Here is a 24,004-nt window from a genome sequence, read left to right as displayed (position 1 = left end):
CACAGTATGAAATCATGATTAGTATTCACAATACACAATAAGTTCACTTGCAGTCAAAAGGATGCAGTGATGAAACTTGAAATGGCTGCATATGATTTTAGACTTGTTAACTTTGCTTCAATTCTCCATTTATTTTCTGTAAAAAAAAAAAAGAAAAAAGGAGGAACTTTAAAAGGGGAAAATAGAATTTAAATTAGTGAGGGCAATCTTGCTAGGAGAAAGGTGCCACACATCTGTTGGATTTTCCTCAGGCTGGTGGTTCTCTTTGCAGTCCTTATTTTTGTGCTTCTGAGTCAGGGATTAGGTTTTCGTTAACCAGCTGACTTGGGTAAGGGATTTGATGATGATGATGATGATGATGATGATTTTAAGGGGTCACATATCAAGGTTATCAGCCCCAGGTTACAAATTTAATTACTCTAAAGAAAATTTGAAGTGATGAAATAATATGTTTTTGTATATATGATGAACTAGTTAAAAATAATTAATTTTTTCTGTATAAACAAGAATATGAAGACTTCAGATGATGGAAACTGCTTTCCAACTAACAAAAACTGTTTACAACAAACAATACCTCTCCTGGAACAGTAAGATTCAGCATTACAGGGCATCATCACCATAACCATAATCATGCAACCTTCCCAGGTTGCCATGTAAGGTGGTGTTGAACGAGCTCTGGCCAGCATTTTCTGTCCATGTAGATCTCTTCTCTCTCTCTCTCTCTCTCTCTCTCTCTCTCTCTCTCTCTCTCTCTCTCTCTCTACATGATCACTCTCCAGTCCCCTCCTCTACTCAGAAACCCTCAATCTGCAACAAACAGGATTAAAGGAACAATTAGAGATTAAGGAATTAAAAATGAGAAAAATCCCAGGGTCGAGAGTTAAAAATGGAATTCATTACCCTAAAGCCTGAATATTTTGTTTACAAAAATGAATCGGTTGTTTAAATTCTTTACTATAAGTTATGGAATGTGCTCTTCAGAATTTTCATTGTCTCTTTAAGTATACTTCAAACATTCCACATGAATTGATATATAGTGTAGAGTCTTCAGACCACCCTCAAATGCATGAAGTGGGCACTCCTGAACAGTGTGTTGTATGGTTCGGTCCTCCACTCCACAGTCACAGGCAGCAGATGAACGAAAACCCCATTTCTTTAAGGTGTGACCACACCTCCCTTGAACCGTTCTAATGCGGTTCAGCTTCGACCAGGTTTGGCGTGGTAGTTGGAATCCCTCTACCTTCTTTGTAGGATCTTCAACCTGGTGAGCATTGTTGGGTGGATGTTCGTTCCAACGTTGATGCCACTTGGAGGTCATGTTGAAAGAATTCATACCTTCTAAATCAACCCATGGTGGCTTGCGTGATTTCAAACATTTTGTTGGTGGATCTTGCAGGGTGTTATACAACGAAGAGTTTTTATGAGAGGTGATCTTCTTGAGTAAGCTTACCTTAGCTACTTTCCTCCTTAGATCTTGCGGAGCGATATTAGCTAGGACTGGTAGCCACTGTGTGGGAGTAGATCTAACAGTACCAGTGATAACTCTCATGGTCTCATTGAGTTGTGCATCGTTCTTAGTGGTATGAGCGCTGTTTTCCCATAAAGGGGCACAATATTCACCAGCAGAATACACAAGAGCGAGTGCAGCAGAATGTAGAGTATTAGCGTCTGCACCCCAGCTGCTTCCGGCAATCTTGTGGAGTAGATTCACTCTTGAGCCAAGTTTCTTCAATAACTTGATGCACTGTTGTTTGAATGCCAAGGACCGATCCAGAGTGAATCCAAGACATATTGGATTGTAGTTATGGGGTACTTTGATTCCATCACAAGTCGCATGTAACTTCCTTTGGGCTTCTTTATTATTTAGATGTAATGCAGTAACTTCAGTCTTGTTTGGGTTGGGTTGAAGTCTCCATTTGTGGAAATAATCACTCACTTCTGCCAGATCACTAGTTAGAACACTCTCACAGTTCATGAAATCTTTACTCTGGATAATTAATGCTAGGTCATCTGAATACTGGATTTTCATGGAATCTGTGTGAGGCATGTCATGGACATACAGGTTAAACAAAATGGGGGCCGGTACTGATCCCTGAGGTAGGCCATTGTTTAGAATCCTCCACCTGCTAGCTTGCCCATTCAGGAACCGCTTAAAGCACCTGTCAGAAAGCATGTTGTTCATTAAAAGTGCCAACTTTTGACATGGAATGATTTCAATAAATTAGGACATCAAGCTCTCCCTCCATACAATGCCGTAAGCTGCTGTAAGATCCACAAAAACTGCTGCTGATTTGAGACCTTGTTGAAATCCAGCTTCTACTACAGTTTTCAAGGTTAAGACCTGGTCGCAGCAACTCCGATGTTTCCTAAAGCCACCTTGTTCGATCGGGATGATTTGATCAATGGCCTCTTGAATGCGATTTAGAATAAGCCTTTCTAGTAGCTGATAGGTCATGCTGAGTAGTGATATCAGTCGATAGTGAGAAGCATCAGTTCCTTCTTTTTCTGGTTTCAGGATGGCAATTATCTTAGCCTGTTTGAAAAGCTTTGGTAATTTTTCAGTTTTCAGAATTTCATTGAAAACTTCAATAAGCCACAACTTTGTTTTCGGTCTGATAGCTTTAAGAAACTCTGGATATATGCCATCAAAGCCAGCGGCTTTGTTTACCTTTAGCATATGCAAGGCTTTATCAAGTTCTTCAATGCAGAAGTCACATGAGTAGACTGGGTGTGGTTTTAGATGGGACCTCTTTATGTCCAGTTCTTTCTTCACAGTTCTTGTCTGTTATTTTAGTTTTTGAAATATTCATCAGTCTGGATGCAACAGCATTAGCATTCACATGTGTGACTGTACTTGACAACCTGGGATCTGTACAAAGTTTTCTAATAAGGTTCCAGGCTCTCTGACTAGAATGTGTGAAGTTGAGTCCTGCCATTGTTTTATGCCATTTTTCTCTTCTGTTCTTATTCAAAGCTCTCAAGAAGTCATCAACTGTCACGTTGTCATGAGATTCTTGATATTTGGGATATAACTCGTCACATTCTTGGGATCATCCGGGGATGTACTCCTTCCGAAAACCACGTGGAATACATTTCCTGGCATTTGCTTTAATCTCACTCACAAATTGTTCATAATTGGATGGGACTGGAGGAATCCATTGAACAGTATTATCTAGACCTTTCTGAAATAGTTCCCAGTTTGCAAGTTGAAAATTCCATCAAGGTTGAGGTACAGAGGTGACTAATGGAATTTCAGTACCAAAATGAATTATGACTGGCCTATGTTGGCCTTGTGGGAAAGACTTGATGACTTTTCATTCTGTCATTTCATTATTTCCAGATCTAAATGTGATGCACAAATCAGGAGAATAATCCTTTAACCAACTGCCAGATCGGAACATTCCAGAATCTTTAGCATTATACACAAGTTGAAGATTGTGCATGCCCATCCATTCATTTAGTATAGCTCCATTTTGGTCTTCTTTCTGGTATCCTCAGACATGACTATGACTGTTGAAATCACCAACATACACAATTAGATGACTGAAGAATCTTACAGGTGGATTTAGCCAACTAACTTGCAGTGGTTTGTAAATATTTGCAACCGTGGTGCCGGCAACTTCTACACCCAAAACAAAAAAGAAATCTGCCGTTCTATCTTGGTAAGTTACTTTGTAGTCAGTAAGATGGGACCTGACATATATTGCAATGCCATACTGTTCATCATTTATGGACCCAACCAGAACGTATCCGCAAATTCTTCTTCTTCTGTAAAGATCTGCATCATTCTTGGCATGAGTCTCCTGTATTGGTATAACATCTACTTAATTCTACAGCATCAGACGTGAAAGGTATTGACTCCTAGCAGAGGAAATCGATTCAATGTTCAAGTGACATATTTGTAAGCTGTTACCAATAGGGATTGATGAGTGTTCTGTGCATGGTTGGTCCTGAGAAGGACTTTTCGTTGGTAAGTTCTCTTGCATACTTTTTGCTGTGTAGCAGCACCTCTGTGGAAGAATTAGCCGGTATTAAACCGTTGCCCAGGAATCGCCCTATTGCAGTAACCACAATCTTCAGGGAAGCTCCTTCCTTGATCCCCACATGAACTGATAATAATTGATGTATCAAAAGAAAGAAAGAAAGAAAGAAAGAAAGAAAGAAAGAAAGAAAGAAAGAAAACAAAAAGGTCCCATCTTACTGACTACAAAGTAACTTGCCAAGATAGAACGGCAGATTTTTTTTTTTGTTTTGGGTGTAGAAGTTGCTGGCACCACGGTTGCAAATATATAAGCATTTCTACGTGTACATCTTTGGACAATAAACTTTGTTTTCCGTTTTCCATATTTATACAGTGCTAAAGACCCAAGCAGAACATTTAAATAAATTAATAACTTGGTCTGGAATGTAAGTAATTGAGTGGTGGTACAAAATTTATTGAAAACAAACAAGCTAACATTTTCATTTACTTATTTCAGTAAATTTTATTAACTGTATTCAAAGAGAGATTTAAGGATGGTGCAGTTTTTTAGGTTAAATTCAATTGTTTTATTCTGCAAATGCTTGATTTTTTAACAATTTTAATTCTTGCTGATTACAGTACCAAATTTATTTGGCTTTTAGGTATAAAATTAAGAGTAGGATTCAGTCATATTTCCCAATTGGTTCCTTTCTGTAACATTTTCAATCAAGTATCCAGAAAGTTTGCAATATTTTGCAATATTTTAAGTACCCTCACTACTCTCTAATTGCTTTAGTAGTTGTTGATTTTGTATTACTGAAATAAGAAAATTATCTTCAATGAAACATATTTTACCTTTTACAAAATTGATGTTTTTAATTTTTTAAATTTCTTCATTGTGTTTTAGTTTAATGTGTGTAACTACTTGAAGTCATATTTGTATTGAGTCGTACATACTTCTGCAGCAAGGGAGGAATATACTGGCATGTATACTTTCAGTACTCAAATTCAGAGTAAATAGAGAATTCAAGAGACACTTTGAAGTATGTGCAACTGGGGTCTTTAGGAACTTGAGACTACCAGGGTACTGCCACTATCAGAGTATTTCTAAACAAAAATTCTGTTAATTAGCATTATGATCTACAAGATTTTATTTCACCCAAATAGTGTATAAACACTAATAACAAAAATTACTATAAATTCAAAGACTATAAGTATAGCAGAATAGCAGCTTGGTCAGCTGGTAATGCTTCCATCATCTTTCCCTGGGTTGCTATATTATGTGCATGAAAAGACTCGGGGCACTATGACATATGTTCGCTGTTTTGGTTGTCCTCATAAATTCATTACATTTGTGTGTAATCCTCGATGGAAAGAAATTGCAAATGCATTTTGATCTGGACAAAAGCCTCACGGTGGCCATGGTATCCCAGCTTTCACATACTTCCAGTACTGATATTAATGTGGAGTACTGTAACTCTGTAAAATCTATAAAATACGTAAATATGTTAATAAAGGAACTGATCTGGCAACATTTATTCTTGAAAATGAAACAGATGAAGTGTCTATGTGAAGGTAGTTGATACACCAGTAGCTCCAAGGCTGTATGGAGAATTTTGGTTTTTTCCACCCATGAGAGGTTCCTGACAGTCTTCCATCTCACTGTGCATTTATGAAATGGCCAACATGTCTATTTTAAACCAAATGACTCCAGTCACTTGACAGATATGATTAACAATCCACCAAAATCTACTCTTTTAGCATTTTTTTACTTTTGCAAAACAGATGATTTTCCAAAAACATTTCTTTATCCTAAAGTTCCCTCTAACTGTAAATGAGTAGTTTTGAGAGAAGAAAATGTGGAAATGATGTCAACGGCTGGTCAGAAGTGTTGTTATCTTTGCCTTTTACTTCATGAAGTCCGAGACCTCAAGTCTTTCTTGAAATTGAAGACTGTTAATTGCACGATTCAACCCACATACGAGTCAGCACGTAAGGCTCTAGGCTTTCTAGAAGATGAAAAGCGCTGGGTTGCAACTATGGAAGAAACTGCCCTTTGTGATTCTTTGTTTAGATGATGGGAAATTTTTGCAGCAATGTTGATATTTTGTCAATTGTCAGATACTGTAAGTCTTCGGAAGAAATACAAGCTATGCTACTGGAAGCAGGTAAAACAGCTCACTCTGCTATCAAACTACCCTTGAACATAATACGAATAGACACACCTATTTGTATTATTTCCAAACAGAGTAATATAGCGCAAGTTTTGAAAGAGTGTAAGCTGATAGTTTGGAATGAATGCATACTGGCCCACAAGGGTGAATTTGAAGCTCTCAGTAGAACATTAAAAGATATAAGAGGAAATAGTAGCTTAACCCTTCAAGCCAGTATTAAAAGTTGGCCAAGTTTACTCTACAGTGGTAATAAATTTGAGAAAAATATCACAGTTTTACTTGCTGTCACAAACATTGCTATAACTTCTTAACGACTTGTCCGATTTCGTCCAAAATAAGTGGATATGCAGTTCATATCATGCAGATGTTGTATCTACATACAAAAAGGTGCCATTCAAAGTAAAAACAATGCCTAATTACCTTCTTGTTTGGAATAAAATTTGAATCAACAGGTGTCCATGACCACTTGAATGAACATTCACATATATTACTATCATTATATACATCAAATGTAATTTCCTGCTGTGCATAATCATCATCACTAACACTTTCATTATCACTCGGATTATTCTCATCACTACTTTCACCTAATATGTGTATGAGAGCTGCATTAAATAAATAAAGATCATGCGAGGACACCGCCATGTTGTTTACAACGATCGACATTGATGAAACATATTCTTTTTATGCCAACACAATGCTACATTATGGTATAAGATGCTCCCCTGCATAGAATAATACCCTGTGCTGCGAGCCATGCTAAAAGTTCATGTTGACAACCAACAGACGGCACGCAGATGTAAATCTAAAACATTGCTAGCCTGGTTTGTACAGGTATACATCAAACTGCTCCTGGCTTATATTTTGTAGGTCCGTACACGTACACTTCGAACCGGCTTGAGCGGTTATTGGGAAGGGTCACTGTGCTTTTATCTGGAGATTTTTGTGAAACATTAGCCTTCATACTTAGGAGTATATAGCCAGATGAAGTAAAATTGTGCCTAAAGGTTTCATATTTGTGGCAACATATCTGGAAACTTGCACTTCGTAAAATATAAGAGTCCATCCGCTGGGCTTTTCGCTGAGATGCTACTCAAGATAGGCGATGGAAGTAACCTTCAATGGAAGGTAAAGTTGTCATCCCTTTAGAGCTAACTGTTAGAATATACCCTGATATAAGTAATATCAAGGACAAGCTCCTAGAATGGTTGTGGGAGCTTGCCATCTAAACTCCAAAGAATGGTAAAGCAGCTGCAATTAATGACATCCTATTAAAGGCTTTCAAAGAACAAAACATTGAAGGCTGGTCTTTTGATTCAGTGATCTAAACGGTCCACACCATCTACTACCGTATAGAAATTGTTAATACTCATAATCCTTCTGGTCTTTCATCAAATAAACTCATTCTTACAATTTGAGCACCTGTAAAGTTACTGAAAATTTTCAATTTGCTTAAATTATGCAATGGAACTAGACTACAAGTAAAAACTGAGCATAAAAACATTGTAGAAGCCACAGTGAATCACTGGGTGTGCACAGGGGGGTAGTTTTCATCCAATAATACCTTTAATCCCAACAGAATATCCATTCAAGTTTAAAAGAATACAGTTTCCTCTAAAGATGTGCTGTGCCACTAGCCTACTATTAATAAATCTCAAGGACAGACACTGAACATGGCTGGCATCGACTTGAGAGAGGATTCTTTCTCACATGGACAGTTCTGTGATGAACATTCCAGAGGTAGTTCTGCTAGGAGCTTGGTCATCTTATCTCCAAAAGGCAATATCACAAACGTGATTTAAAATGTGAAATTAAACTTTTTCAATGAGTTTTCATACTTGAGGAATTTTCAGACAACTTCTTAGTGGAATGCCAAAGCATAATTATTTTAATAAAATTATGAAATCTGCACAAGTCATGGGTAACAGCTCATATGCTAATTGTTCTGTAGATCTTTTTCTCTTTTATTATGTTGGTAGGCTTGATTTTTATAGTTTCCTTATAAATGGTCTGTGTAGTACCAATTTTTCCCTCACTACAATGAAATAATGCTTTTAATTGTCAGGCTCCACCAGTGAAGCCTCTTCTACAGCAGCTGGAGACTGAACTGTCAGACACTGAGATCTCAGATATCAGTCCTGAGGATGGAGACAAGACTGCTACTGTGGAGAGGAAGGTATGTAGGTAGTAGCAGTTGCATTGAATTTCTTTATGGCTTTTTGTTTTCATTACCTTTACATTTATGACAAATGTATCTAGAAATAAACTTTTTAAACAGGTCCACCTATTCAGTACAATTATCAAACTATTTTGATACAATAATTTGTTTTTAATGTTAGAACATGTTTTGATCCTTATGGAATCATCTTCAACTAACAGGAAGAAATCATGAAGAATATAGGTTAAAATAAACTAGATATAATGTTTTAAAGTACATATTACAGTAAAACAAACACATTAAACATCATGTAAAAAAATCTTTCTGCATTTTACGTCTAAAAATGTTAGTAAAATGCTGATCCATGAGTGCGCTCATTCATGAGGTAATTGATACAGTGTGGAAATGTAAAAATTAAGGCTGGAACGTTCTCTTGTGGTGCGTTGGACATGAGTTATTACGAAGTTCTTGCTTGAATGGTTGCTATTATGGAACTTGATATAAAAAGCTCTATTTGAATTGTCTTAATAGTCAGAACAATAAGGAAAAGAAAAGAAAGGAAACATGAGTAATATTGATGGCCAGTATTATGTTGTAGGTTGAGAGTTCAATTCCAGCCAGGATAGAAATATTTGTATCTTTCCAAATCATAGATACATACATGTACCATGTCCAGCTGGGAAAATTTTAATTCATCTGTGTAGATGTCTCGATTTTGTTATTACAAGTTCTGGCTGTAACGGCTGCTGTGATAGTGCAGCCTAATATAAAGAAGAGTAATTGCCAGTGAACTATGGAAGGAAGGTTTCAGTGTATATGAAGAAGTTTGGATTTATCAACTTGTTTTGATGAAATTAGAAGCTATTTCTTTTCAGTTTTGACTTAGTCATTTTATGACTGTTAGGTTCTTCAGTCTGTCGGAATTAATGCGAAGATTGGGGCAAAAGTCATGTCAACTATTTTCTTTCATGTAGATATGTGAAGCGGATCACAAACCTATATGTGTCGTGTGAAAGTTCTTCAGGCATAGTGTGTATGCAGAACAACAGATGGCTCTGTTATAGCTGGTAGTAGCACAGTGAGGGCTGTGAAATCAGTCATTTGGTGAGTGCCGTGCAAGATGGAAGTAACCCGTGTTGAGCAGCATGCTTACATCAAAATAGCCATTTTCCGAGGGAGAAATGCAATGGAATGGCACAATGAATTAGTGGAAGCCCTTGGGAATTATGTCCTACTATACCGTAAAGTAGTAAAGTTTCGGCAAGGACATGTGTCAACCAGTGATGAGCAACGTTCGGGACGACTTGTCAGTGTGCGGACAGATGTGGCACATGCTGTCATCAAGCAGATCCTGGATAAAGACGGACGATGGACACTACTGGAGTTAGAGAGGGCAAGTGGCATCGAGAAATACACCGTCCACACGATATTGCGTAATGAGCTGCAACTGCGCAAAATCGCATCGCGGTGGGTACTGCATGCACTGACGGAAGTTCAAAGGTGGGTGCGCTATGCAATATGCTCTGACCACTTTGCACGCTGGCAATAGGACAGCGATTAATCCTTGTCACGAATAATCACCATCGACGATTTTTGGGCTAGGGCATTTGAACCAGAACTGAAACGTCAGTCCGCGGAGTGGCGACATGCTGGATTACCAAGGAGGCAGAAGGTCCGTCAGAATCCTTCCCCAATCAAACTGATGGTGATCGTCGCATATGACGTCAGGGGTGTCATTGTTTGCCACTTTGTTCCACATGGCAGAACAGTGACGGCACAGTACTAAAGGGACTTCCTGGTGCGACAGTTACGACGTGGTGTTCAGGAGAAACGTCCGGATTTTGTGGACAGTGCAATAATCCTGCACGACAATGCAAAACCACATAAAGCAGAGAGTGTAGGGCAGCTACTGCGACGTTGGGGATGGGAAGAATTGGAGCACCCACCGTACTCTCCCGACATTTTGCCCTGTGACTTTGATCTTATTCGGAAGATTAAAGAACCATTACTTGGTAGGCAGTTTGCAACACGAAAGGACATTGCTAACGCTGTGCGCCAACAGGTGACCCAATTGACGCATGGTGCGGCAAATGCTGAGGCAGATGGTATTCAGCGCCTCTCACATCATTGGCAGCGTGTGGTGTCAGTAAGCAGGGGACTACTTTGAGGGTCTTTAGGACCAGATGTGTCATGTCAACTTTGTGTACTGTGTTGTCATTCTTTTGCACCGGGAAGGCCATATTGCCCTGTATACTACCATAATAAATTAGTGTGTTAACGATACTTCAGTGCTATATACACTGACTTAGCAAATGTCATGGGATAGTCACCTAACAGCGTGTGGGGCCTCCTCTGGCCCTGCAAACTGCAGCGAGATGCCGTGGAAGTGAGTCGACAAGTCCCTGGTAGTCCTCTGGACACAGCTGACATCAAATCGTTTGCAGAGCGGCCGCCATTGCTGGTCTTTCCGTGGGTGCAGGATCCATGGCACGGAACCTGCGTTCCAGGTCATCCCAGATATGCTCGATAGGGTTCATATCAGGGCTCCTGGGAGGCCATGGCAGTTGTTGGACCTTCGCTGCATGTTCCTGGAACCATTCCCGGGTGACGTGGGAGCGGTGTGGCGGCGTGTTATCATCTTGAAACACCGCAGAACCATCTGGGCGCTGGAAGGTCAAAAATGGGTGGAGATGGTCTCCGAGCAGCTCAACATACCGTGTACCATTCAGAGTCTGTTCCAGAACAACTAGGGGGCTCATTCCATACCAGGAAAATGCACCCCAGGCCATAACAGAGACACCAGCGCCCTGGACCACACCTTCGAGGCAGGCGGGATCCATCGCTTCAAGTGGTCTGCGCCATACACGGTGCCTCCCATCAGCACGGTACAGTTGAAATAGTGATTCGTCCGACCATATCACGTTACGCCATTGTTCCAGTGTCCATCCCTGGTGACTGGCGACAGATGCGCGTCACTGTGCCCGATGACGTTGGGTTAACAGTGGCACCTATGTGCGGTGCCGGCTCCCAAACCCCATAGAACCCAATTCCTACGGATTGTCCACTGGGAGACGTGTCTAGCACGGCCTGTGTTGAGTTGAGCCATGATTTGTTGCACGGTTGCCCGTCTGTCACTATTGACAATCCGTCTCAGATGTCACGGTCATTGAGGGTGGCTGGACGGCCGGTCGTTCATCTGTTGTGGACGGTGACACCCGCATTCAACCATTCACAATGCACTCTGGACACGGTTGATCGTGTGAAGCCGAATTCCCGCACCACTTCCGAAATCACACTTCCCATCCATTGGGCACCATACCCCATTCGAATGGTGTCAGCTCACGACGATGTTCCATGTTACACCTGTCACATGCACAGCCACTGCTCACAAGGTCTCCTATACAACTGCCGCTGGCACAGGGGGCGTGTGGTGTGCAGACAACACACCTGCGCATCAGTGCTCCGCTATCCCATGACATTTGCTCAGTCAGTGCATTGTCCACACATGTAGTTAACACCTTGACCTTTCGTCTGTATGTCACATTTTCCAACCGGACTGGTATCTACAAGAAAAAAAAAAAATTGCCATTACTTTTGCCCCAACCCTCGTATATGAAGAAATAAATTTAGAAACTACCTGAAGAAGAAAACATATAATAGAGTTATACCTGAAAAAAGAAAGGTAGTGGTGATCACTTTTCTTATAAGAGGAAGTACAATTATGTAATCATCCTCTCTGATCAATTTAAGTGGAAAAGAAATTTAAAATAAAACAAAATTATTTATACAATGAAGCAGTTTCAAACTGAATTAAAAAATAAAACAAAAGTTATTGTATTAAGCTGGAAAGGTCACTAACGAATCAAAAGGGGAGGTAGTTCCCTGAGTAACAGAACACGTGCAATGTAAATAACCTTGATTAATCCACTCTCACACATAAAGCGAATGACGAGATCAGCAGTAGTCGCATTATCGGCTAATATGAGTTTGAGTGTCTCCTGGAGGCCGAGGCTCCATGAGAAATAGAATGACATATTTCGTTCTTGAAAGAACATCATCAGATTCTATCAGATCACACACAAAATTATTTAGAAATGTATAAACATTTATGTTTAAATTCTGTTTAAATCCTTAAAGTTTGGAACTTAACTTCACCAAGTCCTCCAGTAGTGAGTGCTTTCTCACTTCTCACTAGTCCAGAATGGCATTCAATACTTCCAAACGTAATTGACCAGTAAATTATTATTAACTTTTTGGCCACAGTGGACCACTTTAAGTCTTCCATGTACACTTTTTCTTTGAAGGTTGTACTGTTTGATTCTTCTTATCTGCCAAATACTTCTTCATTCGTTCTGATCGCAGTGTTCTTAATTCATCTGAAATCTCTACAGGCCCCCTGTGCATCATTTCAGTTGAAAATTTGTGTATTTCTTAAGTAGGGTGGTAATTTTATTCTTGTTCTCTGATTCTGTAATTTTGAGTCAAACTGTTTTGAGATCCTCTTGAATTTCTTTGATCCAATGCCCTCCTGTCTTCTTTCCCAGATTCTCATCACTAGTTGTCGTAAAATCCTGTTTTCTGGTAGTCGTAAGATGTGAAATAAGAGATTCTTCTTTATCGTGCTGGTAACTGGGTCAATCTCTCAACAGACAGTTTCATTGGGGAGGATTCTCCAGACTCCTTCAACCTGGTACTTTTCATCTATGCAATTTCTAATAATTCTTCTTTCAGTTTTGAGGAGCTGATCAGTTCTTCTTTCAGCTTAAATTTGGAACAAGGTTTTGCAAGCATAAGTGGCTTCGGGCAAAATTAGTTTTGTAGTGTTGGATCTTAGTGTCTATTGACAAGCATTTTTTGTTATAAATTGACCAGGTTAGAAATTTTGTTGGGTCTATTTATCTATGTTGCTTTCTCGCTTAAGTTGTGCATAATGATTTTTCCAAGGTATTTAAGTAGTAGGACTATGTTATTTTGATCATTTATGATGACTTCATTTATGTCAAGAGATTTCGTTAGGTTTTCTCAAAGGATATTTATAATCCTATTTTTAATGCAATTTTCTGAAAACTGGTGATCTGAGCACGGACTTCTTCCATGTCGAGGTCTAAAAGAGCTAAATCATCTGCAAACCCTAGGCAGTTTGTCCTTATTGAGGATTTTGCTCCAATTTTAATTTTAGGTGGGTTTTCTTTGTACCAAATTTTCATGATGTAATCTACAGCCACATTGAAGAGCAGTGGGGATAATCCTCATGTTGTATGAGGCCTGGTGTAGCAGGGGGAGAGGTGATATTCCCACGTGGCGCATCTCAGGTGGTGGATAGGGGGTTCCTAACTGGCTTGCCGGCGGACTTGAGCAAAATTAAATAGCTCTTGCGGACCAAACCCCCTGTAGGTGGGAGGCACGGACGAAGAATACACCCACGGTATCCCCTGCCTGTCATAAGAGGCGACTAAAAGGGGCGATCAAGGGATGATCGGATTAGAACCATGAGACTACTTGTAATTAGTTCCACCACGCGGGGAACACCATGAGTCCTTTTTACTTGCGCGTAGTAGTACCACTACGTTCGGTACATAATAGGTTTGAGATTAGTAGCGACAGTGTATGCTTTTGGCTTTTACAGTACCTGTGATTAGTACCACTATATGAGCGACGCCAATGGCCGTAGCCGCGTTGAAACACCGGATCCCACGAGATCTCCCAAGTTAAGCAACATTGGGCGTGGTCAAGATTTGGATGGGTTGCCACGCACTGTTGGTGGGGGGTTAAAGGAATGGAAGAGCGGAAAAGAACTGGCCACCCTACCGCATGTAAACTCCGGCTCAGGCACACGTCTGCGGAGGTTCGGACCTGCCTTCGGGCTGAATACACCCTTAAATATGAGCGACACCATGGTTCTGCCTTCTCTATGATTAGTTCCCACTATGTGAGGAACACCATGGGACAGTACGAGTCCCTGTGGATAGTACGCTTAATGTGATGAACACCATAAGTTTGCGTTGCCTGTAAATGGCCCCACAATGTGAGAAACACTATAGGTCTGTGTTACATGTGCACATTACATTACCTCTCAGTAGTACCATAATGTGTGGAATACCGCGAGTCTACGTTACTTTTGATTAGTACCGCAACATGTCAAATACTATGGTTCTACTTTCGTAGTGCTAAGTACCGTTATGAGGGGCCGATAATGTGGATTTTTGACCCATTTAGACAACAAGCATCATCGATTCAGGATTGTGCTTTAAAAGCAGTCCCTTGGTCAGTATTGTTTAACATTAGTTTCTGGGAATATGGGACATTGTGGGTCAGATCCACTGATTGTTTTAAATTCATATCCATCCATTCATTCTTCATCCTCATGTTTTGAATTCTGGTCAACGGAGGATTTTGGACTTTTAAATTGTCATTATATTTAGTCTCATTTCATACCATTAGGAGTTGATGACCTAGATGTTAGACCTCTTCAAACAAGCATCATCATTATCATTATTGTAAAAGCATTTGACATTTCTCTCGTGAACTTTACCAGTCAATTGTGTTGGTTGAAGTTAGTTAAATAATTTTTATTAATTTAAGATGAATGCCATATGATCTGAGAATTTTTAAAAGAGTAGGTCTGTGTCTACTATCATAAGCCTTTTTGAAATCTATGAATGAAGTAAACAGCTGTTTATTTCTGTGTTTGTAATATTCCATTATTAGTTTCATGCTGAGAATTTGGTCTGGGCAACTTAAAGTAAATAGTATAAACTAGCTGCACTCTGTGCGAGGTCAAACCATTATGGCTACTGCAGTACCGAGGCTATGATTTAAAAAGCAACACTGAATAGAGGCTCAAACATTCTTGGGAATAGCCATGGCTGATAAAACACTGCAGAAACAACTGTTGTTCACAACACACACATTCTTGCTGTAACCCATGGTCAAAAAATAAATGGTTACTTTCATATTATTACCAAGAAACAATATTAAATGGGCACACTGTTAATACATAAGTTTGAGGCTCAAATCACTCATTAATTAAAACAGGATTTTTCACTACTTTCTCACATACATGCTTTAGCTGAAAATGGAATATTCTGGGATTAAACTTAATCCTTTGATCGCCATAAGACCTATCTGTGTCGGTGCGACGTAAAGCCCCTAGCAAAAAAAAAAAAAAAAACTTAATCCTTTAACTTTATCCATGATTGTGAAGGAATTCAAGCAACAGTCTGGTGATGCTGCCATCTTGTTCACCCGCTGGCTTCAGACTGTTTTGAGATTTGGCATGCTCATGTTATGATGCCAAGCTGTAATGTGCACTCAACATGTAGCACTCCACGCAGGAAGAACCTAGTCCACGAATCAGAGCTAAGTCTTTAAGTTCATTATTGAAGATGGACTTGTAATTTAGTTAGATAATAAATGTCTCTCAAATAGGGAATATTTACTACAAATGCATATAGATTTCAAAGTCCATTCAACCAACAGTCATAACAAAAATACTGTGGCTACTTGGTAACGCCACAAGATAAATGGGGGATTGAAGATCTTTTGCAACCTCATTGCATTTAAAGTGTAAATTGAGGAGTTTGCTACACAGTTTGTATAATGTAGCCATCAGCTTTTATTTGAAAGATAATGGGTTGGCAGCCCTGAAGATGGTTTTCGTTTTCACACCAGGTGAATACTCTACCTTAATTAAGACCATGATCGCCTCCTTTCCAGTCCTAGCCCTGTCCTATCCTGTTATCACCATAAGACTTGTCTGTGTCGGTGTGGCATAACATAAAAATAGAACAAAAATCAGCCCACTTTCTGACATTTGAAGAATTTTTTTTACAGGCAACTCAGTCTTCCACATAGTGCTCTTGTAGCAAATTATAGACCGCTCTCCTATGTTGATGGCTTAACACATTGAGTGCCAGACCGAAATTCATTGGATTGCCGTCTAGTGCCGTGAGCTAATGAGATAGTTACTCCCTGGTGCCAAAATGTTCACAGGCTTAACCAAACAAATAATTGCTGAAATGAGGATATATTTATGATATATTAGGTTATCTTATTAAGTGTATTAGGTAAAATATTGCGACCCCATATGGAGTCATATTGGTTATTACGAATTGTACACGTACAACAGTAGTTACTGTCCCGATGCTCGGTCATACTTACCTTTTCCTTTACAGACGTGTTAGCTTGTTCATACTGAAGCCGTAAAAAAGTATGACCTCCGATTTTAGGTCAGGAAATGTTTGTAAATGACGATCTTCTGATTTTAGGTTAGGAAATTTTTGTATAAAATGTTATGTAAAGTTGTGAAAATCGTGTGAATTTGGTAAATTAGGATGTAATAGAAAAATATTATAAGAAGAATTTCTAGTTAGGGAATATTGAATATGTATATAATTATGTTTGTATAACTTTTAATTTGGGTAAGAGAACCTAGCAGCGATGAGTGTGCAACATGGAAAACCAGCGACTACAGTATATCGTTGAAGACGGTCCTAAGTGTTGCAACAGCAGGCTTGGAAATCTGAGTACAGTGGAGAAGTGTATGCTGGAGATTGTAATTCATCATTGTGGATGAACATGCGGGATCGCTATTTGCTCTGCACTGGGTTCAAAATGACTGTAACTATATACTTCGTCTACATCATAATTGTCTGACTTGTTCAATATACCGTCCAGACTATCTTCACTAAGTCTTGTTACCGCTCGATTTACTCTTGATGAGTAAACCAGTGATGAAGGGAATGGTTTAATTCCTGAAACATGTTTGGTTGAATGAATAATTTTCTTCCATTAATAAGTGTATTGACAAGGCTGATTCAAATATAACTATTTAAAATATTTTTGTACTACATTCAAACTAGTCAGTATGGATCAATCTATCATTTTAACCTATCATGGTTAAGTATATCAACAGTACCCATATGGGGTCGCACCAAAACAGAAATTGACGAATTGAAGATGAACTATGTACGTACTTAAATAGATGGCACAGATGGCAGGAAGAGATTTTATACAGCTTTGAAACACACTTACTGTGTACCCAAATGGGTTTGCACAGTTATCGAATTCGAACGAACGTACGACCCCATATGGGGCCGTGATGTTAAAAAACTTGACTACTCTCATGTGCCCAAATGAGGTCGCTTGGCACTCAATATGTTAAAATACGTCAGACATAACCATTTTTTATGTAGACCACCTCCATGACTGTGAATTAATTCTTTATTAATAATTCAAACTGTATATAACGTAGAACAGCAATTGTCACCATTTCACCACCTGATGATGGAACAAAGTCTCTGAAACGTGCTGTGGAGTAAAACATTTAATAAAAATTTTACTTGTAACAGTTTGAATTATTCATAAAGAATTAAAGTACATTCTCTTGCCCAACATTACCTTTTCACACTTTCACGCCTTTCTCTTCCTCGCCTAGTAAAATAAGTGATAAGCAAGTTACAGGAACACCTTCATTACCAGAAAACATGCTCTCCTAATACACTCAACAGCTTACAAGAAATATTGCATGTGCATAAAATAGAGCCATAAAACTCGTTTAGTGTAAACACCGCATAAAGCCACTTATCGAGTGGTGCAACAAGGAAAAATGTGAAGTTGGGTGTTGAGTGTAAACTATATGCACCATGTTTGTTGCAAGATAGAAAAGTTGCACACAGTTTAAGTTACATCATAGATGAGTGCCTTTTAACACTTTTGAGCCATTGACCTCTCACGATTTTCCTAAGTGTAGAAACTAAAAAGTGTCTGCTTTATGTTAGATATGGAAAAATATAGTGCCTTTTGCTTTCCTGGATGAATTTTCTTTGGATTCTCCCATACATTATGGATATAAACTGATTCAGAAAAAAACAGACAAGTTTCATCCTACTGATTTCACTGTAAAAAGTAAAATCTTTATTAATCATGATGGTAAAGTCTTCAGGACGAATAATGTCTGCCATTTTTCTTTAAGAGTTACCTTACATTTGTCAATACTTGTTTCCCTTATGTTCAAATGCATGTAAAGAATACAGTGAACACTTTGAACTGGCAATGTATCCTGTACCTTAACATTCTTTTTTGCTAGTGGCTTTATGTCTTTAGGTCTTATGGCGACGCTGGGATAGGAAAAGCTTAGGAATGGGAAGGAAGCAGCCATGGCCTTAATCAAGGTACAGCCCCAGCATTTGCCTGGTGTGAAAATGGGAAAGCAAAGAAAACCATCTTCAGGGCTGCCGACAGTGGGGTTCAAACCCGCTATCTCCCGAATTCAAGCTCACAGCTGCGCGCCCCTAACCGCATGGCCAACTCCCCCGGTCTGTACCTTAATTAAGGCCGCAACTGCTTCATTTCCACTTCTAGCCCTTTCCTTTTCCATTGTCACCATAAGACCTATCTGTGTCGGTGCGATGAAAAAAAAAAAAAAAAAAAAAAAAACTTCATGTTACCAAGAAGGATATCTGCAAGCCAATCGTTCTCTGAAGGAAAGTACCTTCTTGAATCAGTGACTGTGATTTACATAAAAATGGGAGCCAGAGAGGCCATCCCTAAATTTCTTGCCAGCTTTTGTAAATGTTTTAGACTCGCTAAAGCCTCAATAAACAAAGTTGCCATATTAGCACTTAAAGTTTCCACTTGCATATTTGAGGCACCTAGTTCCAAAAGTCGATCGACATCAGACATTTTTTACGAAAAACAGATTTTGCTGATTTCTAATTCCTCTTGGACAAACACATCGAATGAATGGCGTAAGACATTTCAGATCATGATATTTGTGGTTAAAAGTCAATATCAACATTTGACTTTACACTATTTCCAAAACTCAACATCTGCTTCATTAAGTTATTTCCATAATCAGGCATCTGCATTTCTTTCTTAAATCCAATGTTTTCTATAAGAAAGTTCATTTAAAATGTGTTCCAAAACTCAAACATTCATATTTCATTCTTTCTAAGCAGTCTTCCCACACACTTTGATGCTGTGGTTCTTAACAGTGTTCATGCTAATTAACTTCATTCTAAGTAATCAACAAAATAATGAACTGATACTAAAGTTTGACTGCCAAAAACAATTTACCCCTACCAAAATTACCAGACCAAGCCACATATTATTCCAGATAATTTTGTATGTAAAATTTTACAATCTGTGTAGGAACATCACGTGAGTATCAGACTAAACAGAACACTTTCATGTACCAATGGGTGAAATCTTTCTGTCCAGAAGGATCTAACGAAATAGCTTCCTGAGTTTATGACAGACTTATTATATTAAACTTACAGGTGTTGCATATGTTCATCTAGTTTCCGACAACAGTGAGGTCAAAATAAAAGTTGTATCATGATTGAAACGGTTTCCTATTGGCTGTATGATGATTTCTCCACACAAGTTAAAGAAGTATAAATGGTATTTCCCATTGTAGACCAATCCTTCATACCTCTGGGCCAAGTCTTCAAAAGAATTGAAAAGGAGATTAAAGTGCGAGACACTATTGTGAAACTAGAGACCTACACTCAAATGTTCATGCAATTTGGCATAGTGAACACGTTATGTGTTGATTGTCCGGTATATGACTGGACAGGTAGCATCCAGTCTTCTTCTAAAGCACCAGGGTCAGGCATTTCACAATTCAATCCTGCAAGAGATTCATATTTTGGAGAGGAATAATCTCTATTTTTCATGGAGAGCAAAATTACAGGACTGACTTAATTGATTTCAGAGGGGATAATTAATAAAGGGAAGAACAATAACTTTAGAAAAAAATTCAGTTGCCTGTTGATGTAGCCATCAAAGTAAAGGAAAGATAAATTATGCGAACAAACTACTGAATCTCCACCAGAGGGAGGAGGATGTCAACTTCAGAATCTAATCCACGTGACTTACTCCTCCTTGTGTTTAATTACCTTACTACAGTACATACTACGGTATTTTTCATCCAATTTGCTCGAAACTGTGTTCATTGTAAATTTTGTATGTATATAAAATTAGGAATATATAACAACATTATGTGGCTAAAATAATCCTTGTTAAGCAAAATCCAATGAAGTTCATTCCAAAACTTATTTCCAAAATTTGACATCTGCAACATTAAAAGATAACATCCAATAAACAAGTTGCTAAATCTATGTCTGGCCTTATTTTTTATCTTTGTTACAGTTTGTGACAAAAATCACATAAAATTTCTTGTTTGTTAATTAATTTTGAACGGTTTTTGTTTTTGTGTTTTCTCAATAAATTAAAAATGCATATGTTGACTTCTGGAACTAGGAACGGTAGTTTCAACCAGTTAAAAAAAATCTAAGAACCAATTTGTAATTTTTACATGGTAACTAACTTCATATCTGCAGGAAGATATACATACATACATTGCTGTAAAGATATATGTTTGTATATATTTTAAGCAGATGCCTGTGAAGGAAGAGTTGGATAGAGCTGTTCCTCCCCATGAATTGCTGGATGTATCAGCCTCAAAAGCGAAAGCAGAACTTGCTACTAGAGGTGGTCTGGCTGGTCGACAGCTTCCATCTGGCAAGAAGGGAAGTGGTGGTCTCAGTTCAAGCAGTTCTGTAAGTGGTGCCTCTCTAGTAGGCAATTTCTTCTGGAAACTTTCTTTTTAAAGATAAAAACTTATTTTATTCATTTACTGAAATGATAGGCATAGATGGTGACAAAAGGGAGCAAAGAATGTATTTGTAAAATATATTTACAAACACATTTTACATCAAAGTATACAAATATTCATTGATGGAAATCCTTTAATAGTGATCAGTTGTCAGTACGGACCACAATGAAATTCATAACTTATAATAGAAAAGATATTCTCGTGGAAGGCAGGAAATAGCTGCCAATGATCCTGCTGAATATCTGTTGTCAGTAAATTGCCTCCTTTCAAGCTATTTGCTTCCCAAGGTCAGTAAATGTGTGAAAATGGGGCATAGAATTACTCTTTGGCTTTTGGCCAAAAAAACTACTGTGCTCAAGCTGTGAAAGCATAGTTTTGCAGTAAGAGGTTTCGTCATCATAACCCTTTCATCAAAATACTGTACATTGACACATTCTTTGACACAACTAAATACTTCAGAAGCCTAGTCAATCAAGTACCTTGGTTCTGCACGATAAGGATTTTCATTCCTGCAAAACCTGTTAAATTACTTAAATGGGCATTTGTTAAATTATTTTATCTCTAGAATATTTATCACCATGAACATAATAGGTAATAAATGTCATACTATTCCATATTTAAGAGCAATATAATGTAAAACAAAAGCTAGAAGGTGCATTCTTCAAATCTGAAGAAAACGTTGTGATCATGATGAGTGTTTATCATTCAACTCTTTACCTCTCTTGCACTGAATGTCAGTGACAACACACTCTTATTTTATAAATTTTATCTATGTCTTTCCTTAACTTCATGATTTTGACTGATGATGGTTTTTAGCAAGACCAAAACTAGTTTCAAATATGTGTAACTTTTTAAGATTACAATAAATGAATATTGAATAGGTGGAAATCTTTTAGCTCTTGTTTTACATTATATCATGAACATGTCAGTCAGTTTTTTATTATGCCATAGGAAATCAAATTTCACTTTTGTTCACTCTTCTTCTTACAAGTCATATAGTTCAGGAAAATACTCTTATAACACACTTGCAAAAAGGTTTTATAAAATACCTGAATGATGATTTGTTAACCCTCAACTTGTGAGGTGCAGTCTGCTAGACTGCAAGAATATTCTGAAATTTAAATACATGCCCTTCTGTTCTTGGTTCCTGCACATTTATTTTGTACACCCTCCTAACTTAGAGGCCCTTTATTGCTCAGTACTGCTCTACCTGTTGAAATATGTTACTAATTATGTTGAAATTTTTTTTGTTGGTACATCATACCAAACACCATACAGTGTAACATGAGTGTAAATTTGTACAGTAGCGTGCAAGTTAATCTGAACACAGAAGTTTCTAATACTTTTTATAATTAATGTTGATAGAATCATGCATTCCTGCTAAAGACTGTTCCTGCGTTCAAGTGAATTGCACTGTAGGGGTAAAGCAATATTATTGTTAACATTATTGGACATTCTTTGTAATATAGTCATTAGTTGAATGTCTCCAAGTAAGGTTGTTTACATTTTCAGTATTGTCATGTTGTTATACTTCAAATTGATAAGAGATACTACTGTGGAAATGTTAGCTGAGCATACCTCTATGGCAAAAAGACAAATTGCTTTGGAATGTGGTGTTGGAGTAGCTACATTAAATTAAATTTTGAAGATACAAAAATGCTCTCACAATAAAAATTGTAAAAAACTACTGAAAATCAGTTCTGCAATTAGAGAAAATCGTACCTTGAAATTTGATGCGACCTCATTTGTTCTTCAAAATGGCGGTGACATGTTTTAGCAAGGATTCCACCAATTTTCCACAAATAATCTTTATCTCTTCAGTGTTAAACCACACTTTGATAAGCAGACATACCATGGTTACTTTGTCATTTTGTCCAGTTTTGCCATTTTCTTCGTACAATTAGTCCATACATTTTTGATGGGGTTGATAGTGAGTTACCAGACCAAGGGAGCACTTGAATGTTTTTGTCTTCAAGAATTTGTTCACCTTTTTGGTTGTGTGACATGGTGCAAGATCTTCGTGAAAAACATTATCACCATTTGGAGAAAGTTTTTGTAATTTAGACACTACACTCCTTTGAACGATTTCTATGTACTGGTCACTGTCCATCACGCCCTTGACAGGGATTAAATCTTATTAATTTGCACATCACTGTATGCTTCATGTGATTAAATAACTAGAATTAACAATGCAGGCCATGATGCCATACGAGTAACACGCTTGTGGAATTTAAGTGTTTTGACTGGTGTAAACGATTGCGACAGTGCTGTAATTTGCCACTGTGCATCTATTTGTATTGTGGAATCAAGTGCCATCAATTATTTCGTTCTTTGTTCGAGTGCGTGCAATTAGTGTAATAGTGAAGTGGTGCCAGCAACGAAGAAAAATCGACAGCAGGCCGAGTGCAGGAGTGCCAACCCAACAGAAGACACCGTGAGGAAAATAATAGAAGAGACACTTTAGTCTAGGGTATTCATGGAATTAATTGTGAGTACCAGAGTGGACAAAATTACGGAGTGTGTGTTAAAGAGACTAGAGGAATCTGTGCAGTTCAGTATAAATGCTTGTGAGGACCTAAAGAATCAGATTGCACAGAGAGACAAAGAACTCGTAGAACTGAAAGTGGAAGTGAAATCAAATTATGATAATTTCGAAAAATATCAATTTAGAAATAACCTCCACATATTTGGCATTCTGGAGGAGTCAAATGAGGACACGGAAAATTTAGTATTAAATGTTGCACGTGACATTGGTACGGACATAAAATTGACTGATATTGACCGGAGCCACAGGGTCAGGCTTAAAATTGGTAATAAACCCTGGCCTATTATCATAAAGATGATAAAGTTATTGCACCAGGAAGGAGATATTCACAAAGAAAAGACATTTGAAAGGATCTCGTATCACAATCCAGGAGGACCTTACGTCTGCCAGACTTGGTTCTGTAGGCGGCTATCTCCAAGTTTGGTGTCAGCAATGTCTGGACTAGTGATGGAGTTATCCTGTTTAAGACCCCCTGACGGCAGCATGCACTGCACTACGCAGATGAGTGACATTCCATAAGCTTACTTGTATCAAACTGGTGTTTATT

General features: G+C 38.3%; 1 protein-coding gene across 5 annotated transcripts in view; it reads left to right on the top strand.

Annotated features, from left to right (window-relative positions):
- Positions 1-24,004, top strand: part of Spn (Spinophilin) — a 294,699-nt gene that overhangs the window by 236,767 nt on the left and 33,928 nt on the right. For 4 of the 5 annotated variants that reach the window (XM_067136664.2, XM_067136660.2, XM_067136661.2 and 1 more), the window contains 2 exons: positions 8,201-8,311; positions 20,692-20,856. In XM_067136664.2, coding sequence (XP_066992765.2) covers positions 8,201-8,311; positions 20,692-20,856 — 276 coding nt within the window. The remainder of the gene's footprint in view (positions 1-8,200; positions 8,312-20,691; positions 20,857-24,004) is intronic. The other variant, XM_067136663.2, reaches the window with a different exon arrangement.

Source organism: Anabrus simplex, chromosome 1, assembly GCF_040414725.1.
Source record: "Anabrus simplex isolate iqAnaSimp1 chromosome 1, ASM4041472v1, whole genome shotgun sequence".
Lineage (NCBI taxonomy): Eukaryota > Metazoa > Arthropoda > Insecta > Orthoptera > Tettigoniidae > Anabrus > Anabrus simplex.
This window is presented reverse-complemented; position numbering and strand designations above follow the sequence as displayed.